Below are 16,749 nucleotides of genomic sequence, written 5' to 3'. Positions count from 1 at the left end.
TAGTTCTTTTTCTTTAATGTCACCCTTCTGATAATGCTAGAACTTCAGTCCTTGGCTACAGGATACTGGAATCATTAGCAACTATGTAAGTCTCTGCTGTTTCCTCAGAGGAGAACTCGGTGGAAAGATGGAAAGAAAAAGAATGTTGCCCCTCAAGATAGATTCCTATATTCTGCTGCTATTATTTTCTTTTCTCCATGATCATAAAATGATCAGAGCAATTATCAGATTTTTTGTCTTTGAACCTTATACTACACAGGACTATCTCCTTAGAGATTTGAAAAAAAATATTTGGTATCTTTTTAAAAATTGTAGCACCGAGAATTAAAATTGCCATATTAACCTTAATCAAAATTTTAAAAATCAGTACAAAGCATGATTTAAGTTAATTGAAATAATTGCTTGACTCAGTTTTAATCCGTGACAGCCATTACATTTGAAAATGCTCTCGTCTCGAATGTCCAGTCCTTTAAGAATTCCTGAGTGTGTGCACTTACCATTTTGAAATCATAACCGATCATGAATTAATAGAACTACAACAATTCCAAAGCAAAATTATAAAAATTTGTTCACAGTAGGCACAGAAAAAAATAGCATTTATTACAGGGAATAAGGACATCATATATTTGCTATGACTTGTGATGAAAGCTTTAAAACAAAGTGTTTGGAGCCTTGTAAGTTTAATTATAATTTGGGTCAAACTGTACCTTATTACTCAGGTGCTGGTATATCTCAAATAGCCCATTATTATTTCAAAAAATGCCTTCCCCAGAAACTAGTGTTTGTACTTAGCATACTTCCGTATATTGGGGAAAATCAAGAACACACTGTTACTTCCATGTAGGACTGCATCACTCATTGGAGACTTCTCAGCAGCATGTCTGACAAGACCTTCATAATATTATATCTCAGCTAGCCAGGCAATACTATGGTGTATTTACACAGTGCCAAGACAAGAAAAATATATACCTCTGCAAATTGTGACTTATTTTGTTTCTTTGATGTCAGAGGAAATGGCTTTTCTTAATAAAAAAATACCAATCCTGCCTGTGTGGGTGCAGGTGTTGAAAATAGTCATTTTTATTTGCTTTCTGAAAGCAGAGTGACCACCAGTACTCAGCAGAGCAGTATGATGTGTGGTTATCCTGTTGCATACCCAGGGACATAACCCTGGACAGAAATTTCACTTTAAGGGAAAGATAAGAAAAAATTATCTTAAATAAAAAATTAGAAGCAAAATGATGGAAGTTTGTATCCTTTAAAAATAAAAATAAAGAACTAATAGTAACTCAGTCCAATGACTTCTTGTGTAATAAAAGGAAAAATGGCAGTTAGATACAACTGGCTATGAAACACTGACTGGGCTGATTACTTGGTGTTATACTTTTTATCTGGATGTTTGGCCAAAACCTCATACACTCACAGGAGAGGCTATAGAATCATGGCGGGAGCATAGCTATGTATGAGCCCAGTAGGTCTTGTCAGAAGAGGCAGTCAGAGTACCCGGTGTGACCTGGAAGGAGCTATTTCCCTTCCCGGCTCCTCACTTCTCTCTTGTTTCTTCACTGCCATGATCTGAGCAGCTTTTCCACTGCACCCCTCTGCTGTGCCTCTCTGACTTGGAGCCGGTGGATTACAGGAACGTGAGCCAGCATAAGCTGCTCCTCCTTTAAGTGGTGGGTGTCTGCATTGTGTCCCAGTGACGAGATGACTAAGACTTTTCCTAATAGTTTAAGGAAAGAGAAGTTAAAATGAGTGTGCTCCTCTCTCCTTCTTTCTCTCATCCTTCCTTTCCCCTCCTCTCTGCCTCCATTTCCTCTCTCTCTCTCTTTGTCTCTCTGTCTCTCTCTCTCTCTGAACCTACTACACTTGTTGTTTCATTTTCTTGCTCTCTTTGCACCCGCTCTTCACCGTAGTTGAACAAAACAACATCAGTTTCTACTTATATAATGCTATTGACAGTATTTTCAAAAACAGGAAGGACAGATGTTTTCCAGTTCATAAATAATCTCTTAATGGGATGATGTTTTCTTTGGGGAGGAAAGATCTATATTATATTTCTTTCCAGAGCTAAGTCTATTTTTTTTAGATCTCCAAAAGTCTTGTCAAAATTCATTTTCAAATTCAGGATGAATTGTAGTGTCCTGGCTCGTAAGCCTCACTGCTGAAGTGTGAGAGAGACTGCATTTCCAAAGGTAAGTGAGCTGGACAATTTCACTTTGATGTTACAGGCCTCGAGGATTGCTGAGAGGCTTGATTATAATTAAATCTTTTCTAGGATTTTGGGGACCACTTTCGGCAATCCTTTAGTCAAATTCTCATCAGTGGACACAGTCTTATAAGGATTTGTACCATCAGTTTGGTCTCACAGATACCATAAATTTCAAATGCGTTGAAGTGACAGGTTATAAGAAAATGAAATAAGAAGCAAAGTGAAAGAGAGAATTCTTATGGCTTAAAAAATGTCCCTACCACATGAGATAACATAAGCACCAATGCTGTTGTACGCATGCGTGTATGCATCGAGGATTTATGGGAATGATCTCAATTTATGTCTGCAGGTAGAGTCAGCACTATGTGAGGCACAGTAAGAATGACTGCAGAGCTAACCCACAGGGTGGGTGGGTAGCAATTTAAGTTGAGACGTGCAATGGGTGGTCAGTTGCTTATATTATAGAGCCTAAGGAGATTTATTAACCCAAGACATGACTCTGACTGTCACTCAAGGGAGCAAAGCTTTCCCAGGTCATGATGACAATTTGGAGTTTGTATGGATTTTGGTGAGGTTCAGAGTGTACATTAAAGATATCACTGTCTGCAGTGACTAGAAGGAGCCTGATTCAGTCAAAGTCTGATTGGAAAACTCAACAAGAGGAATTGATCCTTAAGAACATCATGATATAGGAGGCTCTTGACTTTGTCACATAATTTATTTTTATCAGACAATGCGTTCAACAGAAATTTGAAAAGAGCTTCACAGTCAATAAGTATCATTTGCTTTCCTTTCATTTCTCACCCCTTGTGACTAAAAGTATTAAACCAATAATGGAATACACAGAAACACTGACTCATTATGAAGATGCATTATCGGGAATTTTGGTGAAAGCTTCACCTATTAGTTTATATAACAAGATTTTGTAAGGTATGCAAAGATGTACTTTCCTGGTAAGTGAAGTTTCACTTACAGTAATTTTGTATCTATGTCACTAAATGAGAGACTCATTCACATAGTCCCAGTGACAGTTCAAAGGTAGTTTTAGGAATAGATGGACAGACATTTGAATCACCTGCAGAAAAACAAGGGCAGACTTGTTGAAATGCATCTTAGAGAATCATGTGCCTTGGATGGGGGTCACTGCCTCAGTAAGTGGAGGAGCAAGGCCTTGAATCCAGCCTTATATTCTGTGTTACCTGATTACTTTTACCTTTTAAAAAGAGTTATGTTGACTTTTTCTAGGCTTGCTAGGTTATGAGGACCTAATCTGAGTGTCCTCCTTGAAATAAAAATATATAATAATTGAGTACTTGCTAACTGGTCCCTACCAGAAAAATGCTCCCAACCAGAGCAAGTAGTATAGCTGCTGTGCATGCACTAAGGCAATTTGCAAGAAAGAGGATAAAAAGATCACAGGATATTTTATAGAAGTGTACACTGAGTTACATCTTAGGATAGGTAAGATTTCATGTAATGAAAGTTCATGCATGAGAACAGCTCAGGGTTAAAAAGGGAAGCAGATAAATGTGAATCCCAAGAAGGGAGGGGATTATTTATATTCTGGGGACCAGGGAGCCATGAAAGGCAGTGCAGACTTCACTAAATGCATCAGGTCACAGGGGACTTCTGAAAATTATCTTAAATTTCTAAGCTATTAAGTCTAGATTTTGAATATGGAATTAAATATGGAACATTGGGAAAAACTTTAACAAGGCAGGTGGCTGAATAACTCAAGAAATTCATTCTGGTGCTGTGCCCAAGTTACTTTGTAGCAGAAAGATTATGGAGGACAAATAGACTTCTGAGACATGATTTGGGACAAATACAGAAATCATCACAAAGGGGAAAAGTCAATTGCCAGTGGGAATATAAGGAGAAGAAAAGAAAAGCATGAAGTGAAGAAGTACAAGATTTGTCCAGAAAAATGGAGCCAATATTTCCGTTATACTTAGTGAAATCAGAGAGAGACCGAAGACATAGAGAAGAAACTCTCCCTTGATTTTCAGCATGAGGTTATTTGCATTGCCTCCGGTGCAGAAAGTACTGAGGCTCAAGACCAAACCAGATAATGGGGCAGGGACAGAGCTACAGGAATCTGATGTGATTCAAGAGGGAGAAGACACATCAGAAGCTTTATGCATCAGTCAGTGTTCACTAGAGAAACAGGCTTAGTGCAAGATATACACATCCACAAGGATGCATAAGGTGGACCTACAGTGGCCACCACAATGAGAAGGATGAAAAAGTGCAAAAGGGGTGTCTGTGCCCAGAGAGCTGAAGGATCCATTCAAGGGTTGAAGGCCTGGAGCTTGCTGCAGTTTCTCGTGCCAGTCTGTATCAAGGGGCTGAAGAGTCTGTGCTGGAGGCCAGGAGACGACATCCAAGTTGAGAGTGGAGACAAGAGCTCTTCCAAAGAAACAGAAGGGAACCTTCCTCTTTCATCTTCTAGTCCACCCAGGCTCAAGCTTATTGCTTGGTGCCACTCACACCCAGGCTGGGTCTTCCATCTTCAGCCACACCCAGAACCATGCTGATCCAGTTTAACTGGGTGTTTCTTATTCAAGTTGACACCATCAGTTCACCAGCACACTGTGAGAATGATGTTCTCAGGGGGAAAGGGCAGAGTGGAAAGAGAAAGCAAGAGACAAAAAGCAAGTGAACAGGATGGAAGGAGAAGAGAGGGGAAGCTGTGAGGGTCATAGAGAAAGAGAAGAGAAATATAATTATTTGCATTAGTGTAAAGGTGTAGCGGTAAGTGTTACTGTGCATGCATGTGTGCTGGTGTGTATGTGCACATGAGAGTGTTTGTTTAAGGGAGGATTTTTTAAAACTCAAAAAACCATTGTTATATGCCAGGCATTTTCTCTGAACATTATAGGTAAGTTTATTCTATCTTTTACTTATGACTAGCTCAAATCTCCCCAACTATCCTAAAAAATAGGATGTTTTCCTTCTTCCTATGAACTTGCTGTATACTAGCAATAAAGTGAACGAGAGCAACACATTCAAAATACTTTTGATTTCTAAGTAGGTTAAAAATTAAATCAGTGGATCCAGAATCCTGCCCACTTCTGATTTTAATACCCATTCCAAAGCCTCTTTCCTGGTGCAGCAGAACACAGAAGATACTCTTGATAAATGACATCACAGTGCCCCAAGCTCTAACAGATTTCCCAGTTTTGAAGATATGCAAGATAAGTACATACATGAGGGTTCACAAGGTGGACTTACAGTGGCCACTGCAATGACATGTGGCAGAGTGCAAAAAAGGCTGTCTGTGTGCCAGAGCTCAGAAGGGTCCAGTCAAGGGTTGAAGGCCTGGAGCTCACTCTAGTGTCCCTCATGAGCCTGTGTTGGGGGTTTCTGATTTGAGGTTTAATGTCTGTCTTTCTTGTGAAAATATAAACTTTATTAGTGTGTGGGGAATGAGTGTCTTCTTCACCCCTATAATCTTTGCACCTTCTTTGGTGTGGTGCGTATAGCAGACACTTGGGAAGTGTTGGTTGAAGGAACAAAAAGGAATCCATCAAGAATTGAATTCGTTGCAGTTCCTCCAACAAACATTGCTGTGTCACTCTATAAACGCTCCAGGAAAGCTCATCACATCTGCAGTTACAGAATCATGGGCATCATGTCTCGTTTAATGTCTGTGTTCCTGGATAAACTACAGGCTCTCCCAGGATGACAGGAGATTTACATCACAACTTTGTGTCAAATTTGTGGAATATAGTAACAGGTATGAGATAAATCTCTGAAAGATTTTAAAGGTCTCAGAAGATAATTATAAATTTTAAAGTAGATAGAGATAGATGGTAACACTGAAAAATGTTATATGGAGAGCAATCTAGGAAAGAATGAGGGAAGGAAGGAGGGAGGAAAGGACAGAAGGAAGGGAGGAAGGAAGGAAGGAAGGGAGGGAGGAAGGAAGGAAGGAAGGAAGGAAGGAAGGAAGGAAGGAAGGAAGGAAGGAAGAAGTGTCTGGAAGGAGGAGAAGAAAGAAAGGAAGAGAGAAAGAAAGATGTCTTAGTTACTTTTTCTTTGCTGAGACAAAATACCCAACACGCCAAGTTAGAGGGGGAAAGGTTTACTTAGCTCACAGTTTGTAGAGGTTTCTGTCCATAACAGGCTGGCTCCGAGGAAGGATGGCACATGGCAGACGCAACAGTTCATGACAACAAAAAACAGCAAAAGCAATGCGAGAGTGAGATATGACTCTTTCTGTCCCTCATATTGTATCCAGCCTGCTGGAATTAGGACCATGCCAAGCCAGTCAGTGGACTGATCCAGCAATCACCCACCTTTAATCCCAGCATCGCACTACAAATGCACCAGACACTCTAGATGCAACCACCTCCGAAAAAACTCTGTGACAGCATGAGGGCTTATGGGGACATCTAGACACAATAAAGGAAGGAGGGAAGGAAAGAAGGATGGGTTTAGAATGGGAACACATTTTAGGAAGTAAGAGTCCTGTGGACAAAGCTGAAAATGAGAGATCAAAACTGATGAGATTATTTGCTTTTCCCCTGATAGGGCATTGCTGCTTCAACAGTCACTTTGTAGAAATTAACCTTGAATGGGGTAAAACATGCAAGGGAGCAATGCTCTTGCTGCTGGATATTTTCCCTTCATTCCCCAGGAGACGATCTGTGAAGAAAACTCCTTTTACAGCCAATTGTTATGAAAGTGTTTCTGCCATATATTAACAAATGTCAGAAACATCTTGAGTATTCCCAGAACATGCAGCAAAACAAAAAGGGAGACCGAGAAAGCCATTTTATCACAGCAGGTGTCACTTAGCTAATGTTTTGTCTTTCCCCCTTCTTCGCAGAACCTAAAGTAAGCTGCAAATTAGGCCGGTCTGCATCTACGTCAGGTGTGCCTCCACCATCAGTCACTCCTCTCAGGCAAGCCAGTGACCTGCAACAGAGCCAGGTACCATCATCGTTAGCCAGTCGTGATTGACTTCCTGTGGTGCGACATGCCAAATGCTTCCCACCTCTGTCTGTCCTGTGTTGCTGTAGACGACTTTTTGCATTGCTTTCCTTTTCCTATGTGTGTATGGGCGGGGATGCGTTTTAAAGGAATGTCTTCCTTCTTTGTGACTGGTGAAACTTTCTTTGCTGTTTGTTACCAATTCATTCTTGTCTCTGATTTTCATCGTTCTGTAATATAAATGTAGTAAACATGTACTTATGTACTGGCATAGTGATTATTTTTCAAACTTCTTTCTCTCTTTCATGTTTTGTGTACTTTTATACTGTCTGAAAATTTATCAATATTTGATAAATTTATCTACTTTGTTTTATGTAACTTTCTTTTAAATGTTCTGCCCACAGTACTTGCACAGATATTGTCAATGAATCTGTATATATCTTACAGCTTTTATCCCATTATACTGTAATATTTATGGCAGTTTACTTTTATTTTTATTTAGCTTGGAGCATGATTGTAAGACACTGTGAATATTGATGTCCTTATAAATATTCATATACCAACTCATTTGGATGGAAGATGGCAGCTAGTCTTTCTTTTTCGGCCACAGAGACAAGCTGACCAGATTATCTAGATATTTACCAAAAGGTGTAGACTAATAAGGCAATCTATAAATAAATGACTTTCGTCTCTTATATCAGCAATACCAGAATGTTCTCAGAAAGGGAATAGAAGTGTTCATGCATGGTAAATGAGATCTCTATTATCACTTGGAGGCAAGAGACAAAAAATAAAGGCATAAGCTAAAACATTATTTAATCCTTCACAACACAGTATGTTTCTCTGATGTTCATTTGGGTGCACGATTGTGAGTGGGAAATTTAGTGTGAGGAAATCCACTACACATAAATGTCTCATTTGCAACTCACCCAATAGGAATTCAATATGTTGACTTAATTTGTGAGGCTTAATTGTTGTTGCTATTAAGTATTATGGGTGTTAAATAGGATAATGTCATCTTGAAGTGGCTTCTCTCTGCTTCCCAGCTTTAATCTTGTATTCATAAAACTTCTGAAACAGTAAATTATGAAACTAATGGTGGTACCTCTACAGGAACTGGCCATTACTGATTAGCAAATTACATATTCATCAATTATTTTAAATGTCAGGCTATTTTAAAAACATAACTAAGCAGAATAATTGCATTTTTATAATGAGAAGCAGTGTGCACTAGTTTTTTTTTTCTTACTGGCTTTAGTATGCACAGTATTTGATTTATGAATATGTGAGATATCTGCAAACATAATAGCTTCTCTCAAGGACAACTCAATTGTCATTAAGAATTCTCTGTGTCTTAATTTGAACACTGAAATGTCTTTATAGCTAAATGTAGCCATCTTAAGCACCGTTTGGGTATAAAAGAAGTAGAAACAAAAAGACACTGAATAAATAATCAACAACACAATCTCACTAAGAGAAACTTACCTGATTAAAGGCATTCTAAATATATTGTATTTAACAGTGTTTGAAAGCATTGGCTACAAAAGGGAGAAAATTTTAGCTAATTGGTAGAGGATTGCATTAACACAACCCATTTTCCAATTACTGTACATGATCCTTGCCATAACATTACCCTGGGACAGGGTGGCAAACATTTTAGAGATGAATGATCAAACCGTAACCCAAAACCCACTTATTTATCACAAAGTGCCAACAATGAAATTAAGTCTGAATGCTGAGGTTTTAGTTTAGAAAAAACAACTCATATATTAAAATCTTCTGTGTTACAAGAAAAACAGATGACATGTATGCCATAGGTTCACCACCATTGCCCTTAGGGTCTCAGAAAGATTTTATGTGTTGTGTTTTGCTTTTAGCTAATTAGCTTTAATGATGATTTCACCTAAAATCCTTCAACTTTCAAGGAAAGAAGGTTTCTGGGGCAAACTTCCAGAACAGAGAGGCAAAGTACATTCTTTTTACCTTCACACATAACTCTTTGCTGAGCTGGTGGGATATTTTTGATTCTTCAAAACACAGTGATGTGAGACAAGCACTCACACCTTTTGTGTGCTGTTAATCTCCTTACCTAGCAATAGAAATAGAAATCATACTACAGCTTCAGATTGTTGATGGCTCTCAGGGCTCTGAATGAGAATCTACCTTCTGGGCTTCTCGGTGGTTTCTGATAAGTTGTAGTGAACTTTTTTGTGTGATTTCTGGAGATAGACGGGTCAGCATGGCCCCGATGAACCTTTCTGTGAATTCAGGTGACTTAGTAGCGAGTTGAAGTAAAAAATGCTTAATGAAAACCTTCTCATGTAATTTCTGTGAGCTCAGCCATCGCAGTGACCGATTTGTCTCTAAATTACGGCCGGAATGACACCACCCTGTGCCTAGGCAGGGAAGGCAGTGATGAAAGACAGATCTGCTGAACCCAAGAGTGGATGTGCAAAGTCCTCTAGGATGGTCCACACAGCGTTACCGGACAATCACTCTGGTCACTTATAAAAGCCTTTTTCCAGAATTAGGATCTCAAGCCATTCTTTTTTTTTTTTTTAATTTTATTTTTCCTGTAAATGAGCCCTTATGTTGTAGCTATCTCAAGCAGTTCTTAAAGCCCAGAATTCTTTATTTTTATTCTTAATTTTCTATTAGTACAGGTGTACACAGCACCACGATCACATTCATCAGAAGAGCGGCTCCGTATGCACGACGCATGTTCTTTCCTTTCACATCCCCTTCCCCTCCTTTTCCTCGCCACTCCTCCTTGTCTTGGTCTCTTTCCCATTTGCAGAGGATCTGACTCCCTGCTTGCAATTATCAGTGTTGTATTTTTCACTTTAATTTATTTATACTTTGGTTTTTCCTAGAAAAGAAATCATGTGATGTTCAAGAGCAATCATGTGATGTTATATAGCAGATTTATTTCACAATTCCTAATAGGAGATGCATAGATTTCTAACTAGGAAGTCATTGGAAAAACTATGTGATCTATTTAAATAAAGAAAAGTCAGCTCCAACGGCTGGAACAGTTCTAGGGGTGCTTGTCCATCGATGATCACGGCCCTAGGAAATGGAGAAGAAGGCTTAGACATTGCCAGCACAGATGGAAGAAGGTGGCCCAAAGCGCCCAACCACCACTGAACTGGAGTCTAAGACCAGTGGCCACTGACCATCCTCAGAATCTCTAGAACAACAAAAGGGGAAGGTTACTGTTGCTTGACTTTGCAATCTGCTTTGGCATCAACAAGCATAAGACCTATACAAATAAATTATGTTACTGACTGTAAGTGGAAGGTACATAAGACAAAATGTAAAGCTAAGAGAGAAATAAGAGTTTCTGCAGTTAGAATGAGTTCCACCACACTTTCTATTCTGAAACTCTGAAGTGAAAATTCTACTCTATTCTTTCTTAATTTACTCTTAAGTAAACTGACTAAACATTGGACAGTTAGAGTCATTTTCATGGAATTTTTTTGCAATACAATCACAATGTCTAAATGTGTCATAAAGAAAGACTTTGGAAATCAAACTGAACTTCCATGCCTGTCATTAGAAAGTTACTATCTCACTTATGAAAGTAAAGCTGTACAAAAGCCATCTATTGAACTCAGAGCACATGCCACTTTTTATTTCTTCCTCTGTAACAGAGGAGAATGCCTTGTATGTGTTAAGAAGAAAGAGATGTGAAAGATTTAGACAGCTGTGGGAATTCCTGTGATTCCTGCAGTGCTGCCTGAGAAGCGACCCCACTGGGGATGGTGTCAATGTCTTCTGGCCATTGAAGTAGGGGAAGCAGCAGCTGATACTCATTCCCAATAAAACCATGCTTCCTTTAGCAGTGGAGAAGCTAGAGTTGATAGGCATGGTGGTTCACATCTAACTTGCCAGTGCTCTGGGAGACTGAGGCAGAGGATCTCATACTTAAGCCCAGCCTGGGCAACTTAGTGACTTAGTGAGAATCTGTCTCAAAAATGTAAAAAGCAGGGATGAGGGAGCTCAGGGCATAGTTCCTGGGTTCAATCTTCAATACTGAAAAAATAAATAAAAATGAATGAATGAGTAAATGAATAGATAGATCGAGAGAGAGAGAGAGAGAGAGAGAGAGAGAGAGAGAGAGAGAGAGAAAGATAAAGAGATAGAGAGATAGGAACAGCTAGAATATATCTCCTCTGTGACATGCAGCTCCCTCAGAAAATGTTCTGAAGAAATATTTGGACCAGTTTTCCTGGGAATGAAGGAGATGAGGGCCACACCCTCCACTACACGTATCTACACAAGTTCACACCCATGCACACACACTCTGGAACTCCCACACATCACGAATGGCCCAAGTGTATAACGGAAACCTCACATTTTTCCTAAGGTGTTCATTCTGAATATCTCTAGTCACCTTTGACTGTGGGGAGGGTCATATATTTTCAGTCTGACAGACCAGGATCTCTTCAGAAATCTGCACACAGAGCCACCTTCACCTCCTGAGTGGGCATCTCGTGTCCCATGGTCTCTCTGTGATGGGACACATGTATCTGCCCTGCCTGTGACAGGAACTTGCCCTTTTTAATGCTGAAAGGATATTACTTAGATCAGGAAGCCCCAGTCCCCTCTGCGTGCCCCTCAGGCTTGCTTATCAGATGTTTATTCTTGTGGACTGCGGGCCTCTTGCCTCTCCCCAAGCTCCAAGCATCTCTCCCTTGGGAGGTGACCTGAGCAAAATGAGCGCCTGCCCAGGCTGCCTCTGCCAGAGCGGTTTTCTCTCCCGGGGCCCGTAGTGTCTGCACATCAGCATCTGGCCAGTGTTCTGGGATAATGAAAGAACATGCCAGGTATCTCTCCAGAGCTGGACGTGTGTCCCTATTGTGTTTCTGGACATGCCCAAAAGTCAAAAAGGTTTCCTAAATAATGTTTTAAATAAAGAAGGACAGTTGATTCAAACAAGGACTTGGGATCTGTGCACACAACAGTAAGGTGAAAGGACTGAGGTGAGTTCCTTCACAAGGATTGCACCTGGTCCTGAGATGTTGCTCCCATGTCAGATGGTGCGGTGCCCAACTGAGCTTTTTGCTGAGTTATTGAGTATCTACCTTTATAAAGGGCCTTCCTACAAAGGCTTGGAAAAGTGTTTTTCTCATGTGATCAGATTTGGTCCCTGTTCTTGGTCCTTAATGTTCCAAAGCAGTGGTATCATTGACTTGTGAAAGTTTCTGCAATGCTCTGCCTTAAAACACTGAAAAGACCCTTGCTGCTTTTCAAGGACTTCTGGCCTTCCTTTTTCTCCTGGGTTTGAGCAGAGGAAGACTAAAGACAAAAGAAGGTCCAATAGAGAAATATTCTGGGTATCAAATCTGATTTCATCCACTCAGTGCTCGCCCCGGGCCCCTAACCCTGGAAGGCTGTGTCCTCATTTAATTCCACTTTTAGTAGGAGCAAGTAGAAAGACAAAAGCAAAACCTCAAGGCAATATGAGACATCTCTGAACTTTCCTCTCAATTTTGCTGGGCACTTAAAACAGCTCTGAAAGTGAAGTTAAGGGGGCTGGGGATTTAGTTCAGCGGCACAGCTCCTGCCTGGCAAGTGCAAAGTGCAAGGTCGTGAGTTCAATTCCTGGTACGGGAAAACAAAACAAAAAAAAAAAAAAAATTGAAAGTGAAGTTAATAAACAAATCAATACTTGAAAATAGAGAAGCTTCAATCTCCTTTTCTTTCTAGGATTTTCAGGTTGCCCATAGCAAGGATGTGACTGCTTCGGCCAAGGTGAGCCTCTCTAGTTTCAACTCCCCACTTGTTAGGCTGAGGACTTCTGTCTTAGGAAGTTTTATCTCATCAGTTGGGTACATTTTCAGGTATTTATAATCTAGAAAGTGCTCAGGTTTTTGTGGCAGGTGGGAGAGAATAGTGTTGGAAAAGGAAGCACCACAGAATACGTGGTGGGGACCGTGTGGCACTGGGGCACAGTGTGACAAAAGGACTCCTTCTCTGCCTTCTCTTGCTCAAGGATTAAGCACTTTTCCCTTTGCTGGTGTTGTTTGTAAGACTTTGTCGCACTCTAGGCTATCCTATCAGAGCTGAACTGAGAAAATGCTCTGTCCCATCTGTGCTTTTCACACAGCTGATTTGATTGTGTACATAGGGTTACATCGCAAGTTAGAGGTAGAGAAAAAGCAAAAAACAGGACATGATAGCCCCCCCAGTGAAAGCCAAAGTCACGCCCTTAATACACAGCTTCCCACCACCAGCTTTCTTTCCATCTGGCTGTGGTGCGGCCTTTATAAATGGCTCCAATCATTGACTTCACTGTGGACTGAGGTCAGTCTAACATGGATTTGTAAATATGGAAAAACCCAATAGAGAGACTGAAAAAGTGTTCGCTAAGTTTATCACACAAAGCCAGCACCATGTCGAAGCCATGTCTATCTGTTCTAACTTGAAATTGCAAAATAAAGTGTTTTGTTAACCAAGATTATGTTGCAAAAATGTTTATTTGCTACAGTGATATTTTTTGAAGTTTGTCTTTAGGCCCATGAATTGTGATATAAATTCAGGTCACAAATAAGAATAACCAGGTCTAATGGATTGTTGCCATGTATATAGTGTAGTTACATTAAAATAATGCAAGTACAAAAATCCATAATCTTCTGTGTGCTCTCTGCAATCCTGTCTGATTGGCTTTTAAAAGTGTATTTTTGTGGAGCTCCCTGTAAGCTTTAATTAATGTCATATTTAAAGGAAGAAAAAAATTGCTATTATCTTCAAATAGTAGCTAATCCAGTAATATGTGAAGTGAAATTAGAATTATTTGACTGGTACATTCACAAGAAGAAATCAGACAGCAGGAATTCAGACTGTATTTTATAACCATCTGCAGTATGGGATGAGTAACTTTGACATACCATTTGCCCAGTGCATGTTTATGAACTTTTACATAGGTTAAGAAAAAGGATACTAGCGGATGGCTTTTTAAAATCCTATAGTCTCATAACCATCCTCTCAGGAACTCCATTTTTGAGTGGAATGAAATAAAACATCTCATCCTTCCTCCAATCAGATGATTTGTCCTCTTGGAGTATGAGTGTGCAGCAAAGGAGGTGATGTTCTCTATGAAATCTTGAACCAATTGACAACAGTGTTGAAACCTGGTCTCAGTGGACTCTGAGGGTGTCTTCACCTGACCCTGGAGTCCCTGCTACTCGCATGTGTTCTTCATACCATAGCATCAGGGGTCCGAGCTGTCAACTGAATGTACCAGGGCTATAGGTAAAAGTGTCAAGTAGCAAGAGTATACAACCCAGCATTTTTTAATGCAGAGAAGAGACAAAAGTTAGGTTCTTAGGTGAAGTTTGCATGACAATCATGTGTCTTTTGTGTCCGAATCCTGTTTGCAGGAACATGCTCTGATCATATCCACATCAGAATACATCTTATGGCTGCGATTGCCATCCCACCTGAGGATGCCAACTAAGGATGCCAAAATGGGGTTACATGCTGTGTCCAAGGTTTTGTACATATTAGGTGTCAGAGTCTCGATCTGAGTCAGAGTCTAAGAGCTGAATAAAAGCTTGAGATTTAAAGAAGTAAAAATTGGTTAGAATTCTGGCTGTACAAATTAGCACCTGTGTACCTTAGCACTGTAAGTTTTCTGAGTCTGGGTTCTCATCTATAAAATAAAGATGGTTTCCTAGTATAGATGTTGTTGAGAATTAATGAAATAATGTGTACAAAAAGGCCAAGGTAGACACTAGCTGCTGGAAAAATTCTGAATTGATTCTTTTTCCTTTCCCTTATAGCAAGTAGTTCTTTCTTCCAAAAAGTCAACTTTTCTACTTGCTGGATAATTCTAAGGGAAGGAGTCACTTCAGCTACTTCAGTGGGGTGGGCATAGAGGAATTGATTTACTCCTTACCGGTATTACCAGTCTTACAGAGAACTGTTAATGGTGATCCTAAAAAGGAGAGAGATTTTTAATCACTTTTATTATATATTTAAAATTTTTTTTTACAGACAATGCTTGTCTTTATTGCAGTACCTGAGAGGGGTGAATTTCCTCTACCCTGTTCTTGGTATATCACTTGATCTATGTTAATTGTCCCTTCTCTCATCAATGAGAAATTAGGTACAGTATTTCATTACATACTATCTAGTAGGGAGCCTATACTTGTCGTTTTTCTTGGCTTGTAGATCTCACGTGTGGTTTGAAAGCAAAGTAAGCAGAAATCCACTACAGCCATCATTTCAAAAATTCCAGCTGGCCTATCCCCTAGTGCTACTTATTCTCTTATTTGAGCAGATCCAATGAAAGTGTTAAGACCATATAGGACAATACTGTCTGCTGGGATCAGGACAAGGTGCAGAGCCAGAGGACACATTTTTTTTTTTTTTTTTGGACATAGTTTTTGTAAGAGAATTGCAGGAAATAAAAACATAAAAACAGATGTTTCCATAACAGTCATGTGTTTCAAACACACCTGAGGTTATGTAAACCTACCGCTTCACCAGACCATAGTTTTCTAGTCCACAATCATGCACATTGTAAAATATATCCATTTAACTATTGAAATCATTGTCCGGCTTCACATTCAGCTTGTGGGGGAAATAGCCCAAGTATTAGGTGGATTTTTGGTGCCCCCTAGTAGCTGAGGGGCTTATTGCAAGCTGTAGTTGGCCTTTCAAAGTAGTAATGGAATTGAACAAAATGGTTTGCTTATGGACAAGAAGACGAATTGTTTGTCTAACTTTTAAACATAACGTTTAAAATGCTTCTGGGAGAAGGAAATAATGAATCACATCAAGTGATCTTGAAGTGCTATGCATTATTTATGAATAGAGGCAACCCTTTCATTAGGATTTATGACATCTCCGGTACATTGTAATTTCCTTAATACAACGCGAGTCTCCGGGAAGGACTGTTACCTCTATTTTGCAGACTAAAAAGAAAAAGAGCAGAAAAATCTTAATTGAATGAATGAAAAAATTCCTTTATTGATTTATTTTGTTCGCCATTATTATCTTTGAAACATGTATCGTAAGAGTCTTTCCAAATAAATCCATCTTTAAAATTTATAGCTGGATTAAGAATAAAGGTAATGTGATATTACTGTTGGCTTATAGTTGCAGTACTTAGAGTAATAAATAGATTCACACAGTGAATGCCTTCCTTCCAAAGCATAGCGATCTTTAATTTCTTCACCCAGTTCATCTGCTGGAGACGTGCATTTTGTGCTGAAAATGAAACTATCTTTCAAGCTGAATACTCTTCTGCAAGTAAAAACAGATTTCTAAAATAGCACGTGTGGACAGCTAGTTATGTGCTTAATAACACTATATCGTCAAATTTGATTCTCATTGCATAACTGAAGTAGGTGTACGAGCCCTAGGTCGCTATTCTAGTCTCTGCCTTGTCACTGAGACACAATGTCCAGCACCCACAATTTAAAGGAGGAGGGTGTGTTTTGGCTCACATTTTCATCCCATAGTCTGCAGGCTCCAAGACAGGAAGGCATAGCTAAGGGGTGTAGTGGACGAAAAGCTGCTTTTGTCTTGGTGGACAAGAAGCAGCAAGAGAAAAAGGAACAGTAAGGGAGATAGCTACACCTTACCAG

General features: G+C 39.6%; 1 protein-coding gene across 1 annotated transcript in view; it reads left to right on the top strand.

The window, feature by feature from the left end:
- The window catches only part of Nyap2 (neuronal tyrosine-phosphorylated phosphoinositide-3-kinase adaptor 2), a 273,570-nt gene that overhangs the window by 221,614 nt on the left and 35,207 nt on the right, over positions 1-16,749 (top strand). The window contains exon 7 of the mRNA XM_013519763.1: positions 7,047-7,150. Within this exon, the coding sequence (XP_013375217.1) occupies positions 7,047-7,150 (104 nt within the window). The remainder of the gene's footprint in view (positions 1-7,046; positions 7,151-16,749) is intronic.

The sequence above is a fragment of the Chinchilla lanigera genome, unplaced genomic scaffold, assembly GCF_000276665.1.
Source record: "Chinchilla lanigera isolate Chin_1 unplaced genomic scaffold, ChiLan1.0 scaffold00052, whole genome shotgun sequence".
Taxonomy (NCBI): domain Eukaryota; kingdom Metazoa; phylum Chordata; class Mammalia; order Rodentia; family Chinchillidae; genus Chinchilla; species Chinchilla lanigera.
The sequence above is the reverse complement of the archived record's forward strand: the minus strand, read 5'-3'. Positions and strand labels throughout refer to the sequence as shown.